The 22,284-nt window shown below is 38.6% G+C and overlaps 2 protein-coding genes across 3 annotated transcripts; both read right to left on the bottom strand.

The window, feature by feature from the left end:
* Positions 1–4,477: 4,477 nt before the first annotated feature.
* Positions 4,478–6,777, bottom strand: LOC116250006 (1-aminocyclopropane-1-carboxylate synthase 7). Its single transcript, XM_031623327.2, has 4 exons — positions 6,428–6,777; positions 6,092–6,220; positions 5,805–5,965; positions 4,478–5,609 (listed from the first exon to the last, which is right to left on the bottom strand). The coding sequence occupies exons 1-4, from the start codon at positions 6,656–6,658 to the stop codon at positions 4,742–4,744; spliced, it is 1,389 nt and encodes a 462-aa protein (XP_031479187.1). The 5' UTR covers positions 6,659–6,777; the 3' UTR covers positions 4,478–4,741.
* An 11,564-nt stretch (positions 6,778–18,341) lies between these two features.
* On the bottom strand, positions 18,342–20,311 carry LOC116266633 (tRNA-splicing endonuclease subunit Sen2-1-like). Of its 2 annotated transcripts, none has more exons than XM_031647935.2 (2): positions 20,004–20,311; positions 18,342–19,176 (listed from the first exon to the last, which is right to left on the bottom strand). In XM_031647935.2, exons 1-2 carry the CDS (start codon positions 20,129–20,131, stop codon positions 18,375–18,377), a joined length of 930 nt encoding a protein of 309 aa, XP_031503795.1. In that variant the 5' UTR covers positions 20,132–20,311; the 3' UTR covers positions 18,342–18,374. The 2 variants fall into 2 exon arrangements, with proteins under 2 accessions (XP_031503795.1, XP_031503803.1); XM_031647943.2 differs by lacking the exon at positions 20,004–20,311 and adding an exon at positions 19,566–19,772.
* Between the last annotated feature and the right edge of the window lie 1,973 nt (positions 20,312–22,284).

The following is a 22,284-nucleotide window of genomic DNA, read 5'->3' as shown; positions in this document are numbered from 1 at the left end:
GTTGTTGGATTTCTAGAAATTATTTTTACGCTGAATGCTTGTTTTCCATATGGTTGAGACCCTTACTATCACCATTAATGCTCGCCTCATTTTTTTTTTGTTTCAAAGTCCTTTTCTATAACGATCCATGCCAGATGGCCTTCCTTTTTCATATATCTCTCTCTCTCACACACACACACACGCGCGCGCGCACAACTGCATATGCAATTTTCAGGTCAAAAAATTGATCAGTAGTTAACATACCAGTAATGCATTTTAATATGTAATGAGATTCAAGGAAAGCTTTGGCTAAGTTCTTTCTTTCCTTCCAAAACTAGCATGTAAAGATTAAATTTACGAAATAATTGACAGAGAGCAGTTAACATCTTCTTACTGCTATTTATTGGATCTTATTAGTAACAGGGAGAAAAGATCAAGCCATTTATTTTATGGGTTGTTACAATTTCCCCATATATCTATGCATGCAATCAATGTATTCTCCTCATTTTTCTTTCTGTGTACGTTATAACCAGATGCTAGATATTGCTGGATGACTAATGTTTAAAATCTGTGGCTAATTGTACTACTAATTATCGTTAAAAAAACACCATAAATTGGCTTCTATTGCTTGATGTTTTTAGTGACAGTTTTTTAACATTTTATCATCCTACAACTTTAGCAGCCACCTGCCGGTTTATTGATTTATTAAACTGATTGTGAATTGGCAATAAAATGACAAAGATATATCCAGTAAAGAACTGCCGCTCGAAGAACGAAGAACGGTCGAATACCTCATCTCTTTCTACTTCCCCTAAGTTTAGGGCTGCTTAGCAACTTAGGTAGACTTGTGATACACCCATAATCTAAAGTCTTATGCTGCCATCATTTGTAGTCTCCAAGAATAACACTCACGAGAATTTAACCAAGCTCTCCCCAGCCCACCAACCCAATCAACCTTTGCCTTTTAGGGTTGTTTGACGACAATAACAAATTGTCTTATGAAATATGCCTAAAAAAATGAAGCAGATTCATGAAACACTTCTTATAGTGTTTTATGAATCTCTTATAGTGTTCTATGAATCTGTTCATCTTCTGAGTACCATTCATGGTATAGTAGTAACGTGTTACTATTGCCAAATGACTCGTTAAGGTATTACAAAGAACTGCTCTTTCCTTAGCCAACAAAAAAAAAGATATTTTGTTTTTAAGGGTGGTATTCTTGTTAATTGGTACAAAAAGTTACCATATTTTAAGAACATCTTTCTGCATGATTAAATGTTAACCATCATTATGTATTTTCTTAGAAATGATTAAGAGATAAAAAAGTTTGAAATATGTAAAAAACCGACACATGCTTATGAATCTGGTACTAATTGAAATCGGTTTGCCATTGATCCGATTAGAATCAGCTAAGGGTGAACACGAGCCGAGTCGAGCCCGAGTTCAGTTAGCTCAAGCTTGGCTCAACTAATGAAAGCTCAAGCAAGAATAGCTTGACGGAAACAGCTCGAGCTTGACTCAGCAGTTACGTGTTGAACTCGAGCTCGACTCAATTAAGACTCAACAACCTCGTTTGAATAGAATTGATATTCATCGTTACTTGTTGAGCTCTAGTTCGACTCAATTAAAGGCTCGACAAACTCGTTTGAATAGAATTGACATTCATCGTTACGTGTTGAGCTCGAGCACGACTTGATTAAGGTTCGATAAACTTGTTCGAATATATCGACTTGATTAAGGCTCGACAAACTCGATTAATGTTCGACTCGACTTGGTAGTTATGTGTTGAGCTCGAATTCAACTCCATTATTTGATTGAGTCGACTCATGAACTTGAGCTCGACTCATTAAGCAAATGACTTGGTTCGAACTCGTTCATGAGCCGAGCTTTAACAGGTCGAGTTCGAGTAGTTGTTCACCCCAAGAATTAGTTGATCTTAATACAATGGAGCAAACATTAAGCTTTAACGTTAAAGTTACTCTGTTGGAATTGTCATTTTTTGTCTTTGTAAAACCAAAAAAAAATTAGAAGGTCCACATCAAAATGCTAATCTTTGAATGTGCACGTCAAAAAAGGCATTAAGAGGTACCTCCACGGCCTCCTCCCATTCATTCTCTCTCATATTTGAACAAGAAAGGTGACAGATTTATGTGTGTGTATGAACAAGTGAACGCCTGACTATCTAAGGGTCAAACGACTATTTAACCAAGGCCGTCTATTTGATACTGATAGGTAGCTTAGAGAAAAACACGAAGAAAAAAAAGTAAAAAGCCTACATGAACAAAATGTCTCTCACTTTTTTTTTTTTTTTAATTTTGATTGTTTTTATCTTCACCATTCATCAATGGTTGGATATGATCATAGATGGATGACTCTAAAAACCATAATCACAATTTCATATATATATTTGCAGTTTATAAGTTAGTTGCTGTGGTCCTCCTAAAGCGTTATCGCACTCTTTTCTTCATAATTTTTTTTGGTCAACTTTAATCACTCCAATGGTTCTTTCATACGACACTCATGGAAGAAGCTCCTTTTATACCAGCCACGAAATTAATCTAACGGGTGCCCAATTGGACTTATCCATACTAAAAAAAAAATAAAAAATTGGAAACCCGCCCACCAAGAGCCAACCTAAAAATTTTTAACTAAGGGGTGCTAATAATAAATTTTTAACTTTAGAGAGGCATCAACATATAAATGAAAAAAATTACCACAAAGAACCAATATAAAAATAAATATTTTTTTATTGAATTGTGTAGGTAATCACCCACGTGGTGCCTACACCTGCCTTTGCACTTGGACCTGACCGATACGATGTCTCGCCCGATACGCAAGAACGAGTATCAAACCCGCACCGATTCTTTGTAGTTGTTTCTATATATATATTTTTTTAAATTAATAAATTTTATTTGTATAATCAGATCGATTCAGCCTATATGATTCTCATAGTGGCGGACATCCAAAGGAAGCCATTTTTGTTCATTCATATGGACCATGCCAATGTTCTCCTTATCGTTCCATACCTTCTTAGGCAAAAATCATCTTTTTCCAACATATGCTTTTTTAGGCTTTTAGCATAGAATCTATTTAAATCTTTATTGGCAAATTAGTCGTTTTCTTCTCTCTTTTCTTGTTAAAAACCATATACGCGTTCAATATTGGGAGGAAGACAAAATGTGTCGCTTTGATAAACGTGGCTGCAGGGGAAGATGAAGTCTTCCGCCAGCCTGTTCAACTTTCCTACCCACATTTTGTTGGGGGAGCGATTCAAAGAGGGACAGAGTTGTCCGAATCGGTGGCAAATTGATTCGATTCGCCCAATGAAATATTTTACATTTTAAATTTTATTTATTTTTTCATATGTTTATTTTCTTTAACATTTTATGGCCAATTTAAATGAGAATGTTGTCAAAAGATGGTACCGAAGCCGTATCGGTTTGCTTACCAATATGGCGAGATTCTCGGGCGCAACAAAGTTGCCTGCATGAGTAGCGAGACATAGAGCTCGCCCATGCAAGTCGGATCAAAGAACTCAAGGGGTTATTTGGCAATCATATATAGTTAACAAATTTTCAATTGACCAAAAAGTAGTAACTCGGATCTCATAAGATTACTCCATAAAACTAACTAGACCCACTAGACCCACGTTGACTCAAGTTTCAACACTAAATTGACCTTTCGGAGATGGGCCACACAGTAAGAGTTTGTTACTCGTTCATGAAATTGTTTCAACGATTTTACTGAATTTAATGTTTTACAAATCTGTTTCAATCTTTAAAGCATATTCATCAAACAATTTGTTACTCTTATCGTCACCAAAATTTGAACCATATTCATCAAACAATTTGTTACTCTTCTCATTACCACATGGTCCTCAAGAATCAACGTAGGTGAGTTATGGGAGTCATTACATGGACCGGTCGACTCGGTATGTCCCCGGACTTTTGTTTGGATCGCTCAGCAGTGAACTGTGAAGAAGGAAGGCTTCGTCTTGCTTACGTAACGGAGAAAAGGCACTCTTTGTCTACACCGGGACGAAGACGGACCTACCTAAAATTCCATGCCAGATCCAACACTTTTAACCCTTATTAAAGAAAACTGTGTCGCATTGTTGGTTTTTCCATCACATCTAAATTTTTGGAAGCTGCTCAAATCTTCCTTACCACGATCCATTTTCCTCGGATTGTTTTGGTCAATTGAATCAAAGAAAAGTGATTGCATTCTCTTCTCCTCTCCCGCGTGGTAAAGGGAGAGCCTTCAACTGTGACAAAATATTAGGTAAAAGGAAAAAGAGTTTGAAGAAGACTGTCCAGAGGCCTCTATTTGACAGTTTCCAGGATGTTATGGTTCCCGTCCGACAATCTGAGCTTGCATTTATGAGGGCAAAAGGTAAAGCCCGTCAGGCATCAATGGAGTTTCTCCATTTCAAATTCTGCAATTTGGCAGACGCCCGTCGGAAGGATCTCAGAAAACTGAAAGAACAAAGACCATTTCAAACAAATCATGTTCCCAAATCCGTCACATTCTTACAGTCACAGTTTTACAGTTCCTGTATAACTTTACCATGACTCCCACAATATGTAATACAAGTAAATTAATTTCTTTACATTTCTATGTTTAGAATTCCCATTATTAATTTTATTATAACTTCCTTTGAACATCAAGGTAAAAAGAATAAATTAAGGGGTTGAAGAATTTCTATGCACTTGGGTGTTGCAAATTCTTGTTCTCCAGTAATTCCTCTGCATTTTGCAGAATTTCATGGAGATGGGTGCTTCAGTTTCTGCTTCTCCACGAATGCCTGTATCCGGTTCAGTGCAATTTTCAGTGTCTGGTGGCTCATGTTGGCAAAGCACACCCTGAACCAACCTGGGTCAGAGCAATGACACGATGAACCTGGAGAGACGTTCAATTTTGCTTCATGCAGTATGGAGTTCCACAGATCTATCTCTCCTTCCCTGGTTTGGGTCTTCAGCAGTGGGCTGAGGTTGATCCAGCAGAAAAGCCCAGCATTGCCCTTCAAGCACCCAATCCCAGCTTTCTTTATTCCATTCACAAAGATCTCATACCTCTCTTTCAGTCTCTTCCTGTTGGTCTCTATGTAACTCTTTCGGAATTTTGAGTTTGATAGCATGGAGGCAAGAAGGCTTTGTGTTTGAGAGGAGACCAAGCTGAAGCTTGACATTCTTCTGCATGTCTCCACCACTCTGTTGTTGTAGGAGTATAGAGCTCCCACCCGGAATCCAGGGAGGCCCAAGTCCTTGGAGAGGCTGTAAACTATGTGAACTCTTTCACAGCCTTGGTAGTCTCTGGAACTCAACACCTCGGCAACGCTGGTGAATTCAGGTTCCTGGAAAACAGAGCCTGAGTAGATTTCATCAGAGATCAGGTGAATGTTTTTCTCCACCGAGAAGTCGAGAATCTCTTCAAGAACAGGTTTCTGGATGGTTATGCCGAGTGGGTTTGATGGATTTGTTATGAGAATGCCTTTCACAGTGATGTTCATGTCTTCTGCTTCCCTGTACGCATTTTCTAAGGCTTCCCTTGTGATTGTGAAGTTGTTTGAGCTTTCACAGTGCACCGGGACTATCTTCACTCCTGTTCTCCATCTGATATCTCTGTCAAACCTGGAAAATTATAATAGAGTAGTTTAATCTCCGTGAAGCCCAAGATTTACCCAACCAGCCAACCAATTTTTTTACTCGAGTTTGCTTTGAAAATGGCAGTCTTTATTAAAATAATGATCATAGAATCATAACATTTGTTTGTTAGCTAAATTTATTGCTTTTAACTATTCTTTTCAAATGATAACTGCAACATACCCTGGATAGTATGGAGTCGGTACAAGGAAAGCTTCTCCTGGGTCAGCCAAGCTAAACGTCAGTAACTCATTGGCTGCAGTTGCTCCAGCTGTGAGAACAATCCTGTCAGGATCAAATTTAACTCTTCCTCCTCTTATGTCCTCCATGAAAGCAGCCATCGCCTGTTAAAATTTAAGAACCGTCAGACATTAACTTAACAGAATGCTAAAGTCACTCAAGAAGGCAGGGGAAATTTGTTTCATCTAAAGCCATAACGGGAAGAGCTTCTGCAGAGTCATGATAAGCACCTGTCTGAAAACCTGGAGCCCATGGTAATCTTGAAACAGTGCGGTCTCTCTGAAATTTGATATGCCACTTCCCCAGTCCGAAGACTTGCCTTGAGAAAACAACTGTTCTTCCAACAAATCAAATGAGACCTGCAAATAGAAGGGAACCAGTCAGAAGCTTACATTCAAAATCAAGAACTGATCAGCATTTCCAGTGATTTTCTCTTTCCTAAACTTCATTACTGAACATATTCTGCTGCTGCCAACAGAATTCCATCAGACAAGAAGCAGCCTCACATGCACGCCATGCTCAGATGAAGCCAAAATTTAATGAAAGAATCCATTAATGAGGCTCACCTGGTTCTCTGCTAATCCCATCTGGATGACCCCTGATGGGTTCTTGACTGCATCATAAGGGTCCTGATCGTAGGCCTTCCACCCTGCAAAATAAGGGGAATCTTCTCCATGGGTATCTGACATCGAAATTCGGGACAACCCAACTGGGTTTCTGCAGATCTTGCCGTTGGTTCTTGGACCACCATCCTTATCAACCTTGCAGAACCCATTAACCAGCATCTCTTGCCCCATGGCTGCTTCTGTAAAGCTTGAATTCTGAAGGCTTTGCCTTGTCTCTTGTGTGATGCCCCGCTTCAAGAGAAATCCTGTCTGAGGAGAGGCTTTAGAGAGAGCAGACTGCAGAGTTCATTAGAATTAGCCATATTTATAGGGCCCATGAGCCCTACAACTGTGCAAGCTTACTCAATCTCCTCCCCCAACTAGGCAACTTCCAATGATTTTTCTAAAGAGTTGTGAACTACAGAAGTCACTCTCCACAGCCAGCTGTTATGCTTCCATGCATGGACAAAAGTCTCCCTAAAGCAGTGAGGTGGGGTGAAATCCACAATTATCTAAAGCTGGTGTCAACAGTTTGGTTGTTCATTTATTTATGAGAATAACCCACATTTTTTCTGTTGATGTGACTCCAAATTAGGACCTGAACTTGTCTGACATTCTTTAACTGATTTTGATATACAGACGTATACCAGTATTTTACAACAACTTTGAAAGAGAAGTTCTTTTTACCACATTGGTATTACATTTATCTTTCTTTTGCTTGGGAGAAAACATACGCATTTTTCTCCACTAATCAAAGAGAAGACAACCAGAAGACAGTGAAGATAAAGTTATTGTGGACCACATCTGTAATTCTCTCTCTACCTATACACGCAATAGCCACCAAATTCCCAAGGCCCAACTCATACACAAAATAGACCTGAGGTAGAAAGAGGATCATGGCAATATATAATTATTTTATGTATTAAGTTTCAGATATTCTAATGGTTGCCTTGTCACTGTAGTAGGACTCCAAGGCATATGACGCAGGCTCAGCCTGGTGATTTGGAAACATTTTTTTGGAAGGACACAGTTGTCAATAAGAATAAAAATTCGATATTCATTTTCTTCCTTCCAATAGTACACAAATTAAACTTCTGATTGCTGTGTCAAGATGATGAATCTGATTCTGTGTGAAGGGACACGATCGATTGCAGAGTCGAAACAAAGAATCCCCGTGATGGGCATCAACCGGAATCTCATATTTTTACTGATCTAATCACCTCTACATTCTAGAATGAGAACAACATGAAATCTAATGAAGTTTGAAGGGCAAAAGTTTAAATGCAGAAGGATCCAAAGGTGGGGTCTGACTCAAAGATATGTGACAGAGCCAACAACCAAACCAAACAATGGCTATTGATTACATGGGTAGTGTGTCAAAAGGAAGGAACGTAGCTCCTGCCTTCTAATTCTTCTATTGACAGAATTATTGGCACTGCCGCATTCAATATTAAATACTTAGAAGCTTACTGGGAGATCAAATATTTAATGGTTAGGTGCTTACACTATCTTACCACAAAAAGGGTTATAAAAGCCAAAAACTCGTGCCACGCGATCTTTCATAAGCCTCTTCTTAATAGAATGTCTTGTGATTAGGAAAAAATTGAAAGAAAAATTAAATAAGCAACAGCATCGTTTGTGACAACTAGATTGGCATGGTATGGTTGGAATAAAGCATATATCCCTTTAAATAATAACCCCATGACTCTGCAGGTTCAATATAACAGCTAGGGCCGCACCGACGCCGGAAATACGACTCTTGCCCCCTACACACATATATATATTATATATATGTTTGTGTATGCGTGTGAATACACGTGTGTATGTCTCACTATGTATCATAGACCTGACAGAAATAGTTATTAATAATAACTAATGTAGAGCTAGTCTCATATTTTTCTAGTAGACCTGACAGATAAATATAAAGTTATTAACACCGCTTTTAGGGTCTAGGGTGCCATAGGGACCGGTGCTATGGAAAATCAAACCAGATATATACATATATATATATTTCTAGTAGACCTGACAGATATATATAAAGTTATTAACACCGCTTTTAGGGTCTAGGGTGCCATAGGGACCGGCGCTATGGAAAATCAAACCAGATATATACATATATATATATTTCTAGTAGACGTGACAGATATATATAAAGTTATTAACACCACTTTTAAGGTCTAAGGTGCCATAGGGACCGGTGCTATGGAAAATCAAACCAGCGACTGTCCTTCGCTAGTCCGACCAACTACACCAAATACGTTGAGGGCACTTGGATATTTATTTACATAAGCATGTATTATACACCTATATAGTTTTACAACGACAGCGCAGACATGTTAAGCTCTATATGATAACCATTAGAAGCAAAGCTCAAGATTGTAAAAATTCTATTATGGATCTCATCACATGGATGTAGTTCCTCTGAACTTAAGTTCAAAAAGCCGACAAAGGGAACTCTGTTGTGATCTAATTTCTCAACTAAGTAAATTGGCAGGATTTGCATTCAATTGTTAGAAGAATGCCCACAAATGTTAGACGCATTAATTTTATCTGTTTGTCGAGATGCTTGTCATCTTTGACCTGATACCCAAGACGCGTTGAAGGGGAGGCAGGTGAACCCTTTGGCTGGAACAAACAGCTACAGCCCGGCCGGCCGGCGGGCCGGCCGGCTGCCCCCACCAGGAAGGCCCTATACACTACGTCTAGATAGGTGGTCATAGCTTGTACTTCATCAACTGTACTTTCCTCCCTCTCTTTCTCTCTCTTACAGCCCCACATTGCTTTTATTATAGATTTATATCTTCAGATGAATGTGTGTTGGTGCGTGCACGTGCAGGGGGTCAAGCTAGAAATCTTTTTGTTTTTTTTTTTTTGTTTTTTGGCAGTCAAGGTTGGTCTATGTATTAATTGTCTCGGGTGCCCAATATATTTTTCAAGATTTTTAGGAGAACAAATATTTATAAATAAAATTTAATTTTTTAAAATCTTAGAGGATGCCATAGCTCCTAGGCTCTCTTGTTTCCGGAGGTTGAGCGCGTCAATTCTTGGGATAACTACCATTTGAAGTAGGAGCGGAGAGGTAGAAATATGAATAACATACAGGATCTACCGAACAATATTTTTTAAAATTTTTAAGTATGCCAAATTAAAAAGTTTCAAGAATATAAACATCAAAATGCGAGGAAGACATGGCCTCTGCCAGCCCACCCTAAACCCTAAACCTTAAACCCGACTTCATCCGCCCCTAAATTCAAAACACCATTTTCCTTGAATTATATTGGAGGACGCTTTCTTTTAACAATATTTTGGAAAGTCGGCCGGAATTCAAACAAAACCGGTGGCAGATCGATTCAATCCAGCAGCCCATGCAAAAGCGCTATCTGTCATTTACGACAAGTTTTTAAAGTATTTTAAGGTGTTTTCAGCCAATTGCAGTTCAGTTACTGTTTCCATGTCATCAACATTTTTCCAACCATCCCCGGCGCTTTGGTTTCTTTCGCTGTCAAAAAATGAAGCTTTTGATTTCATGAATCCCCGGCGGTTGATTCACTCACTGTCTCAAAAGTTGAACGTTATCATGCAATAAAGATGATTAGATCGTCCAACGCGACACTTGGAGCCCTCTAAGGGCGACAGCATGGTTAGGTCCCATGGGAAAAAGCTATTGGCATGAAAATAATGGACGCTAGCCATATAAATTCGCTTCAGCGACGTTGAGATGCTTACCATGTTCTTCATCATCGGATTTCAAATCCATGCTTTGCTTTTTATACTTAATAGTGTGGATATGAGATTCACGTTAAAGGCGGACATTAATTGCAGATTTCTGCCATCATGGATTTCAAATCCTCTCTCAAGTTAGAGATTCATAGAAAATCAAACGTAACCTAAATTTCTGATGTAAAAAGAAAAAATGCCGAAGTGTATCGTAAAGTAACTTTTTTTTTTCTAAAAAAATAATCATTAACTTTTTTTTGTTTTTATATGTACACACACATAAAACTTTTCTTGATCAACCACATTAGGGGTAGACTTGAAAATCTTTCATATGGGAGCCGCTATGTAATTTTTAAAAGCTTTTACATGAACCAAATTAAATTTTTGTCAGATTTATTTTTTGAAAAACTCAAAGGGCCCAGCCCCCACATAGTTAGGGTGCAAGAGCGGAGCCAAGGGAAGGCCCACATGGCCCTAGACCCACCTCAATTTTTTTTAAAATAAATTACATGTAAATTTTAGAAAATTTTACTCGTCTTATATAAAAAGTTTGAAAAATGATGTTGTAACCTCTGTCAAAATTTAGAAACTTTAATTCAGCCCCCTGATGAAATTTTTTTTTCTTGATTCGGGACTTGAGTGGGTCTATAATACTTCGTTCAACTCGAGTGTCATGCTTGTCACTATTTTTAATATAGACGAATAACAAAGACATCACACCTTTTAACCTAAGTAGTCGTGCTGCCGATTGCACTATAACCCTTCAAATTTTAAAAGCTGCCATATTTTTCTAGGGCGACGCCCCTTAATTACTTACCTTATCTGCGTCAACTTGTATCGAACCTTTAAATTCAAAAGAACTGTTTGCATAAAACAAAAATGTACAATTTTCTATTCAACGGTTCAACCCTTTTTGCTTATATAAAACATTTGTCAATTAATTAGTAGATTTTACTGCATTCATACAAAGAACATTGTGTTCACATAACAACACACTTCTCTTCCTTGCTAACTGTGATGCTGCAATGGCGGTGACCGCAGGGGTGCCTTGTACGAAAGCAAGACAATCCCCCGAGTGAGCCAAATTCTCGGTTCTTTTATATGGACTAATATAATAAGGAGCAGACTAAAAGGGGCAAGAAGTACTCCATCTTCCCTTAATTTTGTACTGGCAACAACAGTTGGCTCAAGGCTCCCCTGGCATCCTCCTCGATCCTCCCCAAGTCAGAAAAATAATATTACCAACAACACAGCGCACGCTTGCTATCATTAGAAATATAATAGAATTCATATCAATAAACAAAGTTTCATACATAAGAGAGAAAGAGAGAGGAAGTTGTGAAGAAGGTTCCAAGCGGGTAAATGTTGGACTACATTTCTACCTAATAATCAGGTTGCCTATTTGATTTGATCTTAGCTTCCTTCCTTCTTTTTTTTCTTATTGCATGAATATCACAAATATTATTGAGTTTTCTTAACATAAAAAGGGTTCACTTTTAAGACTCTCAAAAGTGAAGAATAGAGTAAAAGGTGACAAGGAGATCAGTTGGGAGGTGCACTTTTTGGCATAATTAATCTGTTGGGCACCCCCAACTTGACATTAAAAAGGTGGCAAAAACAAAGAAAGAGGAAAAAGACCATTGATTGTAAAGAAACTTCTCAATTTTTCCAGCATGTACCGATGCCGACCGGAGTATCGAACTCTTGACCTCTTTCAAGTACGTCGTAAATCAACCCGCTTAATTAATGAAAACATAACAATTACCTGTTGCTAATGATGCTTGATACATTAATCTTTTGTCTTATTACGATTGTCACATAATCAACACTACCATGATTGTTCTTACAAGCTTTTCAAACACAAGTTTGGTCAGTCATTCTTGAGATGGAAGGTGACCAAGGTGACTTGAGAGGCTAAATTGGCGAACAGGTGGGTGCCCACATAAGATCATGGAAGGTCCAAGCACCCAATCATGTCCCCCAATATCTATCATTGCCTGGAAAGTGATTTGGTATGGGCTACTTTATTCTTTTAATGGCTCCTGATGTCATCAAGGTACTTGCTGTACTCATATGGGACCTGGAATTAGGGCACAAGTTGCACATAAATGTGTGATGCAGAGCCGATCAACGTACTACCATGGAATCCATAGGCCTACCACTCATAAAATATAATTTCTTCTTCCTTGTTTGACTCCCAAAAAAGCCTTGAAGAATAACACAAGAGTGTGAGTAATCGTAAGCATCACAGCTCTGCGCCAACCCATTGTGTTCCATCCTCTTCTCACCGTGTCTGCCATATCACATTAATTATCCATGTGTTTGCTTCGAATTAAAAAAGGGAACGAGAACGAGAGAGAGACAAATGTTGAAGCTAAGCATGTTTATGTGTTTCCTCTAATTAGAGGACATGTCCCCATCAAACAAAAAGAAGAAGCAGCTGGCAATGCCTCTTGTTTTGTCACTTATTGGGATGCTAACGCGTGAATATATAATATAGGTTGTAGTGATTATGGGAATTATATATAGTTGATGTTAATATCTTCATATCCATGAATCGTATCCTGAGGATTGGATTTTGGATTATGGATTCAAATCCAAAAACTGGTATATGTTTTTTTTTTTTTTAGGTGAGATGAGAGCTGAAAGGCCCTACCCAACCCCTCATTCCCTTAAGATACAGGGCATGCTTTCGGTGCCTCGAGGGTGCTGTTCCTGCCACACTTTAATTTGTGTGTTAAGTGGTCTCCTTTTTGCAACATAAAAGAGTTGATACATTAGGGATTCAAAATAGGAACTGACTGCCTACCAAACCTGCTTAACCGTTGCGCCAAACCCCCTCGGGGGACAGTATCTAGTTCTTTTGAACCATGACTTGCCACCATTATGCTTGGCTGGAAACTTAAACACCATAAAGAAACAAACCCCATGAATGTTCAAATCAAAGTAGATTAATTTCGTTTAGCTTCTTCTTGTTTGATCTAGAAATTCCATCCCTATGCCAGGCCTTTTGTTATTTTGAAATGATACCTTGTGGTGGTAATTGGTAAAGGCCCTTGTTTATGTTAAGCTAACCTTTAAATACTCGAATTGTACTTACCTTTAGGGGACTTCTATTTTCCTAGGATCTCAGATCTGAGGTCATCAAGATTACTAAGGATTTCGGATATGAGTGTTTGAGGTCACCCCCACCCCTCCCCAAAATCTGATATTGAATATGAGGTTTTGGTCACATATTGAGTATTTCAAATCCTCATTTTCGTTGAAGCAGTGGAGATACCTCGAACAGACCGAAGCCCCTCCTCCCTTTCCCTATCTCCAGTTCGAGGTTGCTTCAGGACCTAAGTGAACTTAGGGTTACTCCATTCAAATCCACAGAAGCGCATACATCGTTTGTAGTATAGAAGAGGAACACTTGTATGAATCAAAATGATGACCGGGTTTTTACCAGCCCACCAACCCAACGAGCCATGCTACACTCCTCGGAGCCAAGTGTGGTGTGTTTTCACTGTGCAGGACCCACACTAAAAAGATTTCAGATTGGTTTTATATCTCAAACAAACCCACATACGTGCCAAAAAATTTAAGGAATTTCAATATTCAACTACAAATTTTAGAGTATTAAGAAATGGTTTAGTAAGCCTTTCTATATACAATAAGGCTCGATCTTTCTTTACTTTTTTAAAGATCAAACTTATAAAAATATAGCGTGCACCTCCATAAAATATGATAAGATATCAGGCTACTAGCAACTCGTCAGGAGAGTAGAACTAATAAGCTCGTTGCGACTGTGAAGTATCAAGCATTAAAAGTCCTCCAACTTTTCTACACCTGTGCAAGTTTATGAAGTCACTGAAGGCAATCTTTCGAGGCTTGCAACAATTAATAAGGCAAGGCCAGTACAGATCTCATTGGAAATCCATCAATATGAAGAAAGAAAGGAAAACGAACTATAAAATATGATCTAAAAAGCTGTTAGCCACAGTGTTACAAGCAACCGAGGCATAAGCTTGAGTCATCCACCAAGCTGTTCGTGGACATTAAATAATTTTATTTAGAACAAGGAGAAGCTGTACTATACCTGTGCATATATATATATATATATATATATATATATATATATATATATATATATATATATATATATATATATATATATATATATATAAACACACACACATGCGCGCATGCACAACCTTATAAAGATCTAAAAGCATTGAAGTATGGCAACATATTGGATGGCAGAAATGAAGCTTGCAGGCAAGGCTCTTGATCTTAGGTGCTTTGGGATGATTTAGATCTACCTGGCCATCATTTCATGAATTTAAGTTGAACCTGTTCATATCTCGAATATTAATAAAAGGCACATGCACATGTTTGGGTCATCAAGTAGAGGTGGAAGAAGAATAGGGAGATGTACGGATCGAGAAAAATGAAAAGGTAGAGAGAGATCGACAAATTGAGAGATTTAGAGCGACAGAGAGGCGAGATCGATGGATAGATCGAGAAGAAAATCAGAGACAGATGGACAGATCAAAATATATGTTCTAAGAACTCCCCTTGTTCTTCTTACCAAACACCCTCTTAGGCAAACTCTATGCACTTGTCTAAGGAGTGCGAAGATGAGATTGTGGAGTACAACAAGGTCCAAAGTTCAACAATTAGGGTGCTTTTGCTGACATAATTTAGCTAGAGTTTGTCTAAAACCCAGCTTACCAATCAACAAATGAAGCTAACTAACCCTAACAGTCTCAAATCTGTGGTTCATGTGAGGGGTGTCTCTAGGAATGTACAAGGAGTCCAGCCAACTTGGGCTTGACTGAAACTCACTTGTGTAAACTCGACTTCTAATTGAAGTCGAGCTGGAGATAAAACTCAAGTTATAAATGAGTCGAGTTTGAGTTACATGAGCATGTTTTCTTTAAACTCGACTCAACTTCTGTCTTCCCTGATTATTCATTTTCAGAAGCTTGGTAAAATTTTCACGAATTTTAATGCCCTTTTGTGGCTTTCATTTTTATTTTATTTTTTTTTTTAAATATGAATCAAGTGACACGAGCCTGAAGGACTCGAGCGAGCTCGTTTTATAATGCTCGACTCGGACTAGGGCTCTACTTTCTCCAAATCAGTATCAACGAGTCTTAAGCATCTCGTCTGTTTCAGGTCTCTATACTTTTGAGCCGTCCATTCATTATTTCTAACACGCCGCCAAAGTCGAAGGTGCATGATGCCTTTTCATAGTGACCATGTCTAGAGCCGCCCAATTACTACTTCCATTCTGGACCTCTTTCTCCCTCCTCCTCCTCCTCCTTTGATCCTGTACAAGTCAAAAAGAAGTCCAGATATGAACTCAGTCGGAAGCAGAGAAAACTCCTCTTTTGTATCTTCTAGACTCAAGATTATACACTGATATTGAACAAAAAATGACACATGGTAGTTCTACCACAAATATACAGATGACTATATCATCAATGCATGATTATTTTCTCTGGTTATTTTTAACTTATGCAAGTGTAACCAGGAATTTTGGGCCGAGGGACAGTAATTCAAAAGCTCTCGCAATTTTATGGGCACCACTACATGCAAATAAGCAAATCACTTAAGTAACAATATGAAAATGAAGAAATTTTATAGGGCTGGCGTGGGAACTGCCCACACCTGCCTATATGCGGCTCTGCCACTGCCAGGGGCTGGCAGATAATCTCATCCCAGGTAAAGAATCATGCGCATAAACTGGTGCCACTGGCTTATGGGACATGCATTTTTTGGTGAAGCACTTTGGATTCTTTCTGTGTATTGCAGTAAGGACCATTGAGGTGCCTTATGTTTCAAGTTGAGCAGAGAAAAATGGAGTAAACTGGAGCTCTGCAGGCCCATTGCAATATGTTAGGAGAGTTCAATTTATGTTCCTGCAAAATTCACACACGGCTGAAGGAGTTTCGGTTGGCCTCAAGCCAGCAAAAGGGTTACTTAGGGGTTTCCTTTTCTTTCAGTTTGTTTATGGTAGTGAGCACGGATATCGCTTCAAGGTCTTAGCATAGCTAGTCGGGCACCGGTCGCATACAACTCACGTTGTTGGTTTGACTCATATGAGTACTATACTCCTGGACTGTAAACTGTGAGGTTGTAACATCTAGTTGATGGGTACACCTTATCCCACCTAGGTCTCGAGGGGTAATGAGGAAGCCTTCGGGCCTCTTTTCTAGACGGTGGGTTGTTAACCTCCTACTCACATGGATAATAATAAGTATGAATATCTCAACCACGGACAGGCGCCCAACATTTAGTTGGATCCGAACTGTAATGAACACATCAAGCATGAAGATATTGAAACTTGAATTTGGTAATAAGCAGTTACCCATGGTGCTTAAGCAGGAGCCGGCCATTGCCTTCATAGAAACAGGTAAAAGAGAAGGTTGCAACCAAAGCCAAAACTTGTCCTGGCATCAATGGGGAGCGACACAGCACAACAGTTGGAGATGCATATTTAGATGTCCACGGGGACTATTACAGCAGATTGGCCTCAACTTCAGGAGGGTGAAATCTGCATTCACATAGCGTCTCACTGCAGGGGAGTTAAGTATACCTGTCTGTTGCTGCAGGAACTGGCTTGGAGAAGAGTTAACATCAGGAATCAGCCACCTTCACGTAGAGCTGATATTTCCTGAAAATGATATGCTTTACTCTATTCTTGCTGCAGTTAAGCTTGGATCAGATTGCACTGTGCTCTTAGTGGCTAACAGGAAGATTGGGTTCGCCGGCGGCGTGGGTGACTAGAGGATAGAGCTCTCCTGTGCAATGGGTTTTCTTACATTAAAAGATACAGAACCCAGATTAAAGTCGTGGAGAGAGGTCCGGTGGAGGAGCTGGCAGCTAACCTATACCACATTATATAGAGCTAACAATGAGCTAACTCCTGCTTGATTTAGTTTGCCTAAACAGCATTAAAAACTCACACGATGGTGAAAACTTGAACAAGCTTCATAGGATCAACTTGAGTGAAGCCAACCAAACTCAAGAATTGACTGAGCATGGGGGTTCTTGCAGCTGCTACATTCATCTGTGACAAAGAAGCAAATTGACAAGCCACTTCCTTAAATCAACCATGTCTAATCTGAATGGAAAAGATTTGAAACTTCGGTATTTTAGCCAAAAGAATAGAGGAACAACAAGAATATAGACACATTCCTCTGTAGAAAAACGAATCTTTTTTATCTAGTTTATATTTATGAAGATATAACCGTAAGTTGACTTGATAATCCCCGACATCTGCTTGGGCCTTGGATTTTACTGCAACCACTAAGGCAGCTGCAGAGTTCCATTTGATCCAACACAGTGAAGATTCTTAATCCATTAAATTAGGAACTTCATTTCCTTGCCTTCACATAGAAGCCGCACAGTGAAGATTTTTTCTTTTTGGGAGAGGGGTGGGGGGAAATAGGTACGTTCTTCCCAAGTATTGATGAAAAGAAGACTAGCATATGGAGTGTAAAAAATCAATGACAGTCCTGTTGCTTGGTTGAAACTTGGCCAGAGCTGCAGTTACGAAATGATATTTCTGACTATATATTGAATGAAATTGTTATGGAACATATCTTAGAGATAACAAAACATATTATGCTGAACTGGAATGACCACCATATTGTGGAATCAACTAACCATCTTCCCTAAGGACATTTTATCTGCACATAATAACACTGCTATTAAGAATTAAAGAATAAATAAGACGAGCAGGTAAAGATTTGTGTAGCAGGAACACCTGGCTGTGGTTTGACTGCAGAAGGAAGAGAGGGATGATTTTGTATAGTTGATTGTATTTTTAATTGTCAATTTGTCATAGTTGGAGAACAAACGGGAATTGCATTTTATTTAACCTAAAATCACAAAATTTTCTTAACAGTGTCGCCAAGACACTGAAAAGAACTTTCTTTTCTGGATATATCAGCATATTTCAAAATAATCAGACATGAAAATGCAGTACAAACTGTTGATAACCAAATTTGAAATGAATTTCACAGTATGCTTTTCAATTAGATGAATTTAAAAGATTGGAGATCTTTTGGACATAGGTTTACAATGTCGATAACTGATGAAGTGGGAGAACACTAAAATGAAAATCATCTAGCAGCACTCAGAGAGAGAGAGAGAGAGAGAGAAAGAGAGAGAAGTTTAATCGTTCATTCTCTGTAACTCATTCGTTTTGTTTAATCTGATCAGGAAAAGCATTGGAATCACAAGAGGAAGTCCTACATTTATTTTCAACCTTAAGAGGAACTTCATCCTCTCGATGCTGCTGGGCCTCCCACCTCCCTATTGTATACTCTTCAATAGTCCACTCATCCAAACAAGCAGGAAACTCATTGGAACTATTCACACCAGATATGCTAAGCACCAACAGTGACTTAGCAACACTGCCACAAAGTCTAAGCATACAATGCCAGTCAGACCACACTCGCATCCTAGCTTTGCCGAATTCATCATCACCATCCCAGACCACCAGAGCCGCATACTCAGAATGAACAAGAGCAGGGTGGTGACGATACACAACAAAGTCAACACCATATTGTGAGCCCGGGCGCACGACCCAGTTCTTCATCCTGAGATGTGAATATGCCTTGTACATCATTGGAAACATGCTCTGCCTATCTTTCATACATTTTGCAAGTTTTTGAGGATCTTTAGGACTTCCATCTTCTCCGACAACTGTAAGACAGTTGAGTGCATTACTCAGATAGAAAGCCTCTTCTAGTCCCAACTGAAACCACTGCCTCCCTTTTGCAACTGTTGCCATTGGACGGCCAAAGCATGCCCGGTTCAGCAGTTCTGCCTGTTCTGGTTCGGCTTCACAAAGAACAACTTCATTGCTCAGTGATGCACAGCTTTTGGATTCCGTCAAGCAGCTTTGCAACTTTGAAACAATTTTGGACATGGGATCAGCAAGGGCAAGTTGTGCCGAACCTTTGCCTTTCCATCTTGGTCTCATGGTCAACAACCTGCACTTACCCCAAATTCACATTGTAACAAGCCACAGACTAGTTTCATGAAGTATCCTAATAGATATGGAATAAACATCAACATCGCAAAAGCGAGCTAGGCTACTAAATGTGGTGAATAAGCTAGGTGTCGTTTATAGATTCCATAGTGAGTTCAATCTTCAGCTAATCCCGTTACACAACTAAGCAAAGATCAAGCCGATCAAGTGAAGGACTGTACTGAGTTTGCTTATGTGGGAAAAACAGATAGTAAAGAGAGAAAAATCTGGATAGATCCCAAATTTCTCAAAATGAAATATTTGAGATCCTCCCAGTGATTGCTTAATATCCACGCACAAATCGGTCCCGGAAGTCACCAATATGAAGCATCAAAAGGTACAATGTTACACCTTCGAGAGAGATGTTTGTTGTTTGATAGAAACTAGTGTCGTCTTGGTGATTGCCCACCAACTTCATCACCGAATTGTTGCAAGGCCTACTTTGATGTGAAATGCGTACTTCAGTAAGTTACTTCTGGTCTTGGTGCTTTGCCCACCAAATTCATTGCCTAGTTAGTGAAACTGTGAAAGGCCTTTTTCGATGAGCAATAACGAAAAGACTGCAAAAAAATTTTATGACAACGAACAAAGGGCAGAGCATTAGAACTACGCCACCAATTAGTGAAAAAGCGATCTCTCGATGCTCCTTCCATTCTGTGAACTACATGAGAACTTTCACGAGGGCATTTTAACAAACGGTTACATTGTGTACCCAACCTATGCTGTGCGCACGCACACACGCACGCGCAGAGGAGAGAGAGAGAGAGAGAGAGAGAGAGAGAGACTTGCCTGCGACTGGGAGATGAAGAGGGTTTCGAGCAGCAGAGGTCGCCGCAATGGAACTCCCGCTGCTGTGACTTCGTCTTTCCCACTTTCACGCAGCAAAGAGGGGGAGGTCTACACAGAATCCATCTCATAGGAGAAAATTAAGTTTTGGAGGGGCCCAAAAGGATATCACGTGGATTCTTTCAAAAACTTTGACCTTAATTCTTCGAACTAAAGTCAGGCCGACAACTGATCTGAGATCAGATCGGAGCTTTCTTCCTTCTTTTTAAGTAGGCGATTGAAGATTTCCAAGTAGCGCTTCAAATCCGCCACTAGAAAGTAGAAACCGTGTTTTGTTTTTTCACGAGATTTTTGCTGTGCTTTGGTGCTTAGGTTCAACTGGTCTTGAGTTTGCAAGTAGTCTAGCTTTTTGATCCTATGATTCTAGTGCAGTTTAAATCGGAAGTGTTCATTCAAAGGATCTTCTAATGAATTCATATTCTTAAGTTTGCACCTATTCCAAAATCTCATATCGTGTATTGCTTCCGTCAAATCAGATAAATTTTGGTGCTGCTCATTTTCTATTATACTTTACCCCAAAGCATTAATCTCTTGAAGGGCATTTGAACGACATTCAGAAATATTTTTTGAACGACACCCAAAAATCGTAGACAAAACTTGGTTTTATCCAAAACTAAGTTTTTTTGAGTGTTATCAAAGCAAGTGAAGAACTTGACCCTCTTCAACACTCGTCAAAAATTTGTAAGGAGGTTTTTGGATGACACCCTCATCAAAACGTTTTTGTGAAAACTTATTTTATGAAAACTTTTTTTTTTTAATGAGTTCTGAAAATATGGTTTTTCATGAACAACTTTGGGAAATAAGGTTTTTCACTTTGAGAAATAAGGTTTTCAACTTTCTTTTATAAAACTTAGTTAAGTTTTCACCCGATTGAGTTAGATGAGGATGCCATCAAAACGCCCTAAATACAAAATTCACTATTGACCATAAAAAGGACATGCACACACTCATACAAATTACTCAGTTGACCTTCAAAGTTAGAAGACAAACTAGAGTAAAAATGTTAAGTTTTTGCCTACTTTTATTATTAGTCTAATCATAAGATTCATTTTTTTTAATTTAGATTTTCATTTACGTGTGCGCATTCATTATCATTATGCTACTTAGGCCGTGAAGAATAGAATAGAAGTATGCAGCTTGTTGAAATGTTCTTCATAAAAATACTATTCTGTTTGGTAACAGCATTTGATAAGAAGAACGAAACACATACTTTAAAACACATGGTTCATAAATAATATGCGTTTATTTTCAGAAAATATAGTATAATTGTATATATTGTTCTTAGATTCATCAACCAAATGTTTGACATACTCGCACTATATTCATGTTTGTTAGAACAAGAACACGATGATAAATAGTATGATATCTTTTCTCGCCTTAGGTAAATGGCTTACGATGATAGCTTTCTAATTCTATAATCTATTGACGAAGAGAAAGAAGACCATTCATCAATCCTCATGGGTGTGTTTGTTTCATCGTGAGTTTGAGATCCATGGTGATATGAGATCGTTAGGATGTCAAATATGCGGATTTAAGGTCGGACTCTCTCCCCTCTTTCCACCTAATCCAACCTTAAATCCACAAGTTTTTACATGTAACATGGGTTTACAAGATTCTAAAACATACCTTTTAATGCAGCTTCAAATCTAAGATTCAAGGCTATCAAATGCAACCTGTAGGACTTGGCGTAGCCACATTGTGGGCAGTTGCCCAGACCAGTCTCTTAAAAGTTTTTTATCTTTAAATGGGAATCATAAATATTTATCTGTATATATATATATATATATAAGTGTCCCTCTATATTTGAGTATTTTTAAACAAGTGCCCCTTGAGTGAATTTTTCTGGCTTCGCTATTGCCAACGGCCTGTCCAAGATCATAGTACTTTAATAATTGGCTATCAATGTGCAATCTCTATATCTAAAAATCACTCCTCCGGCAAGTAATATGTAAAACTTAGCCAAAAATCAACAATTCAAAACTTTTTCATTCTACATATATGTATGCGTGCCTGCATGTCTAAAGTGAAAAATTGTTTCATCTACTCTCATGGAGCACTAGAACTAGTGATCTTCTCATCTTTCACTGTACATTCGTCATATATATTTTTACTAACACGGCTATTTTTACAAGTGTAAACGTTTGAATCACTTGTCTTGTCTTCATGAAAAAGTACGGTATTTGAACAACTGCTTTTTAGAGTAATCACTCATAAATTAATGGTG

This window comes from Nymphaea colorata, chromosome 1 (genome assembly GCF_008831285.2).
Source record: "Nymphaea colorata isolate Beijing-Zhang1983 chromosome 1, ASM883128v2, whole genome shotgun sequence".
Lineage (NCBI taxonomy): Eukaryota > Viridiplantae > Streptophyta > Magnoliopsida > Nymphaeales > Nymphaeaceae > Nymphaea > Nymphaea colorata.
The sequence above is the reverse complement of the archived record's forward strand: the minus strand, read 5'-3'. Positions and strand labels throughout refer to the sequence as shown.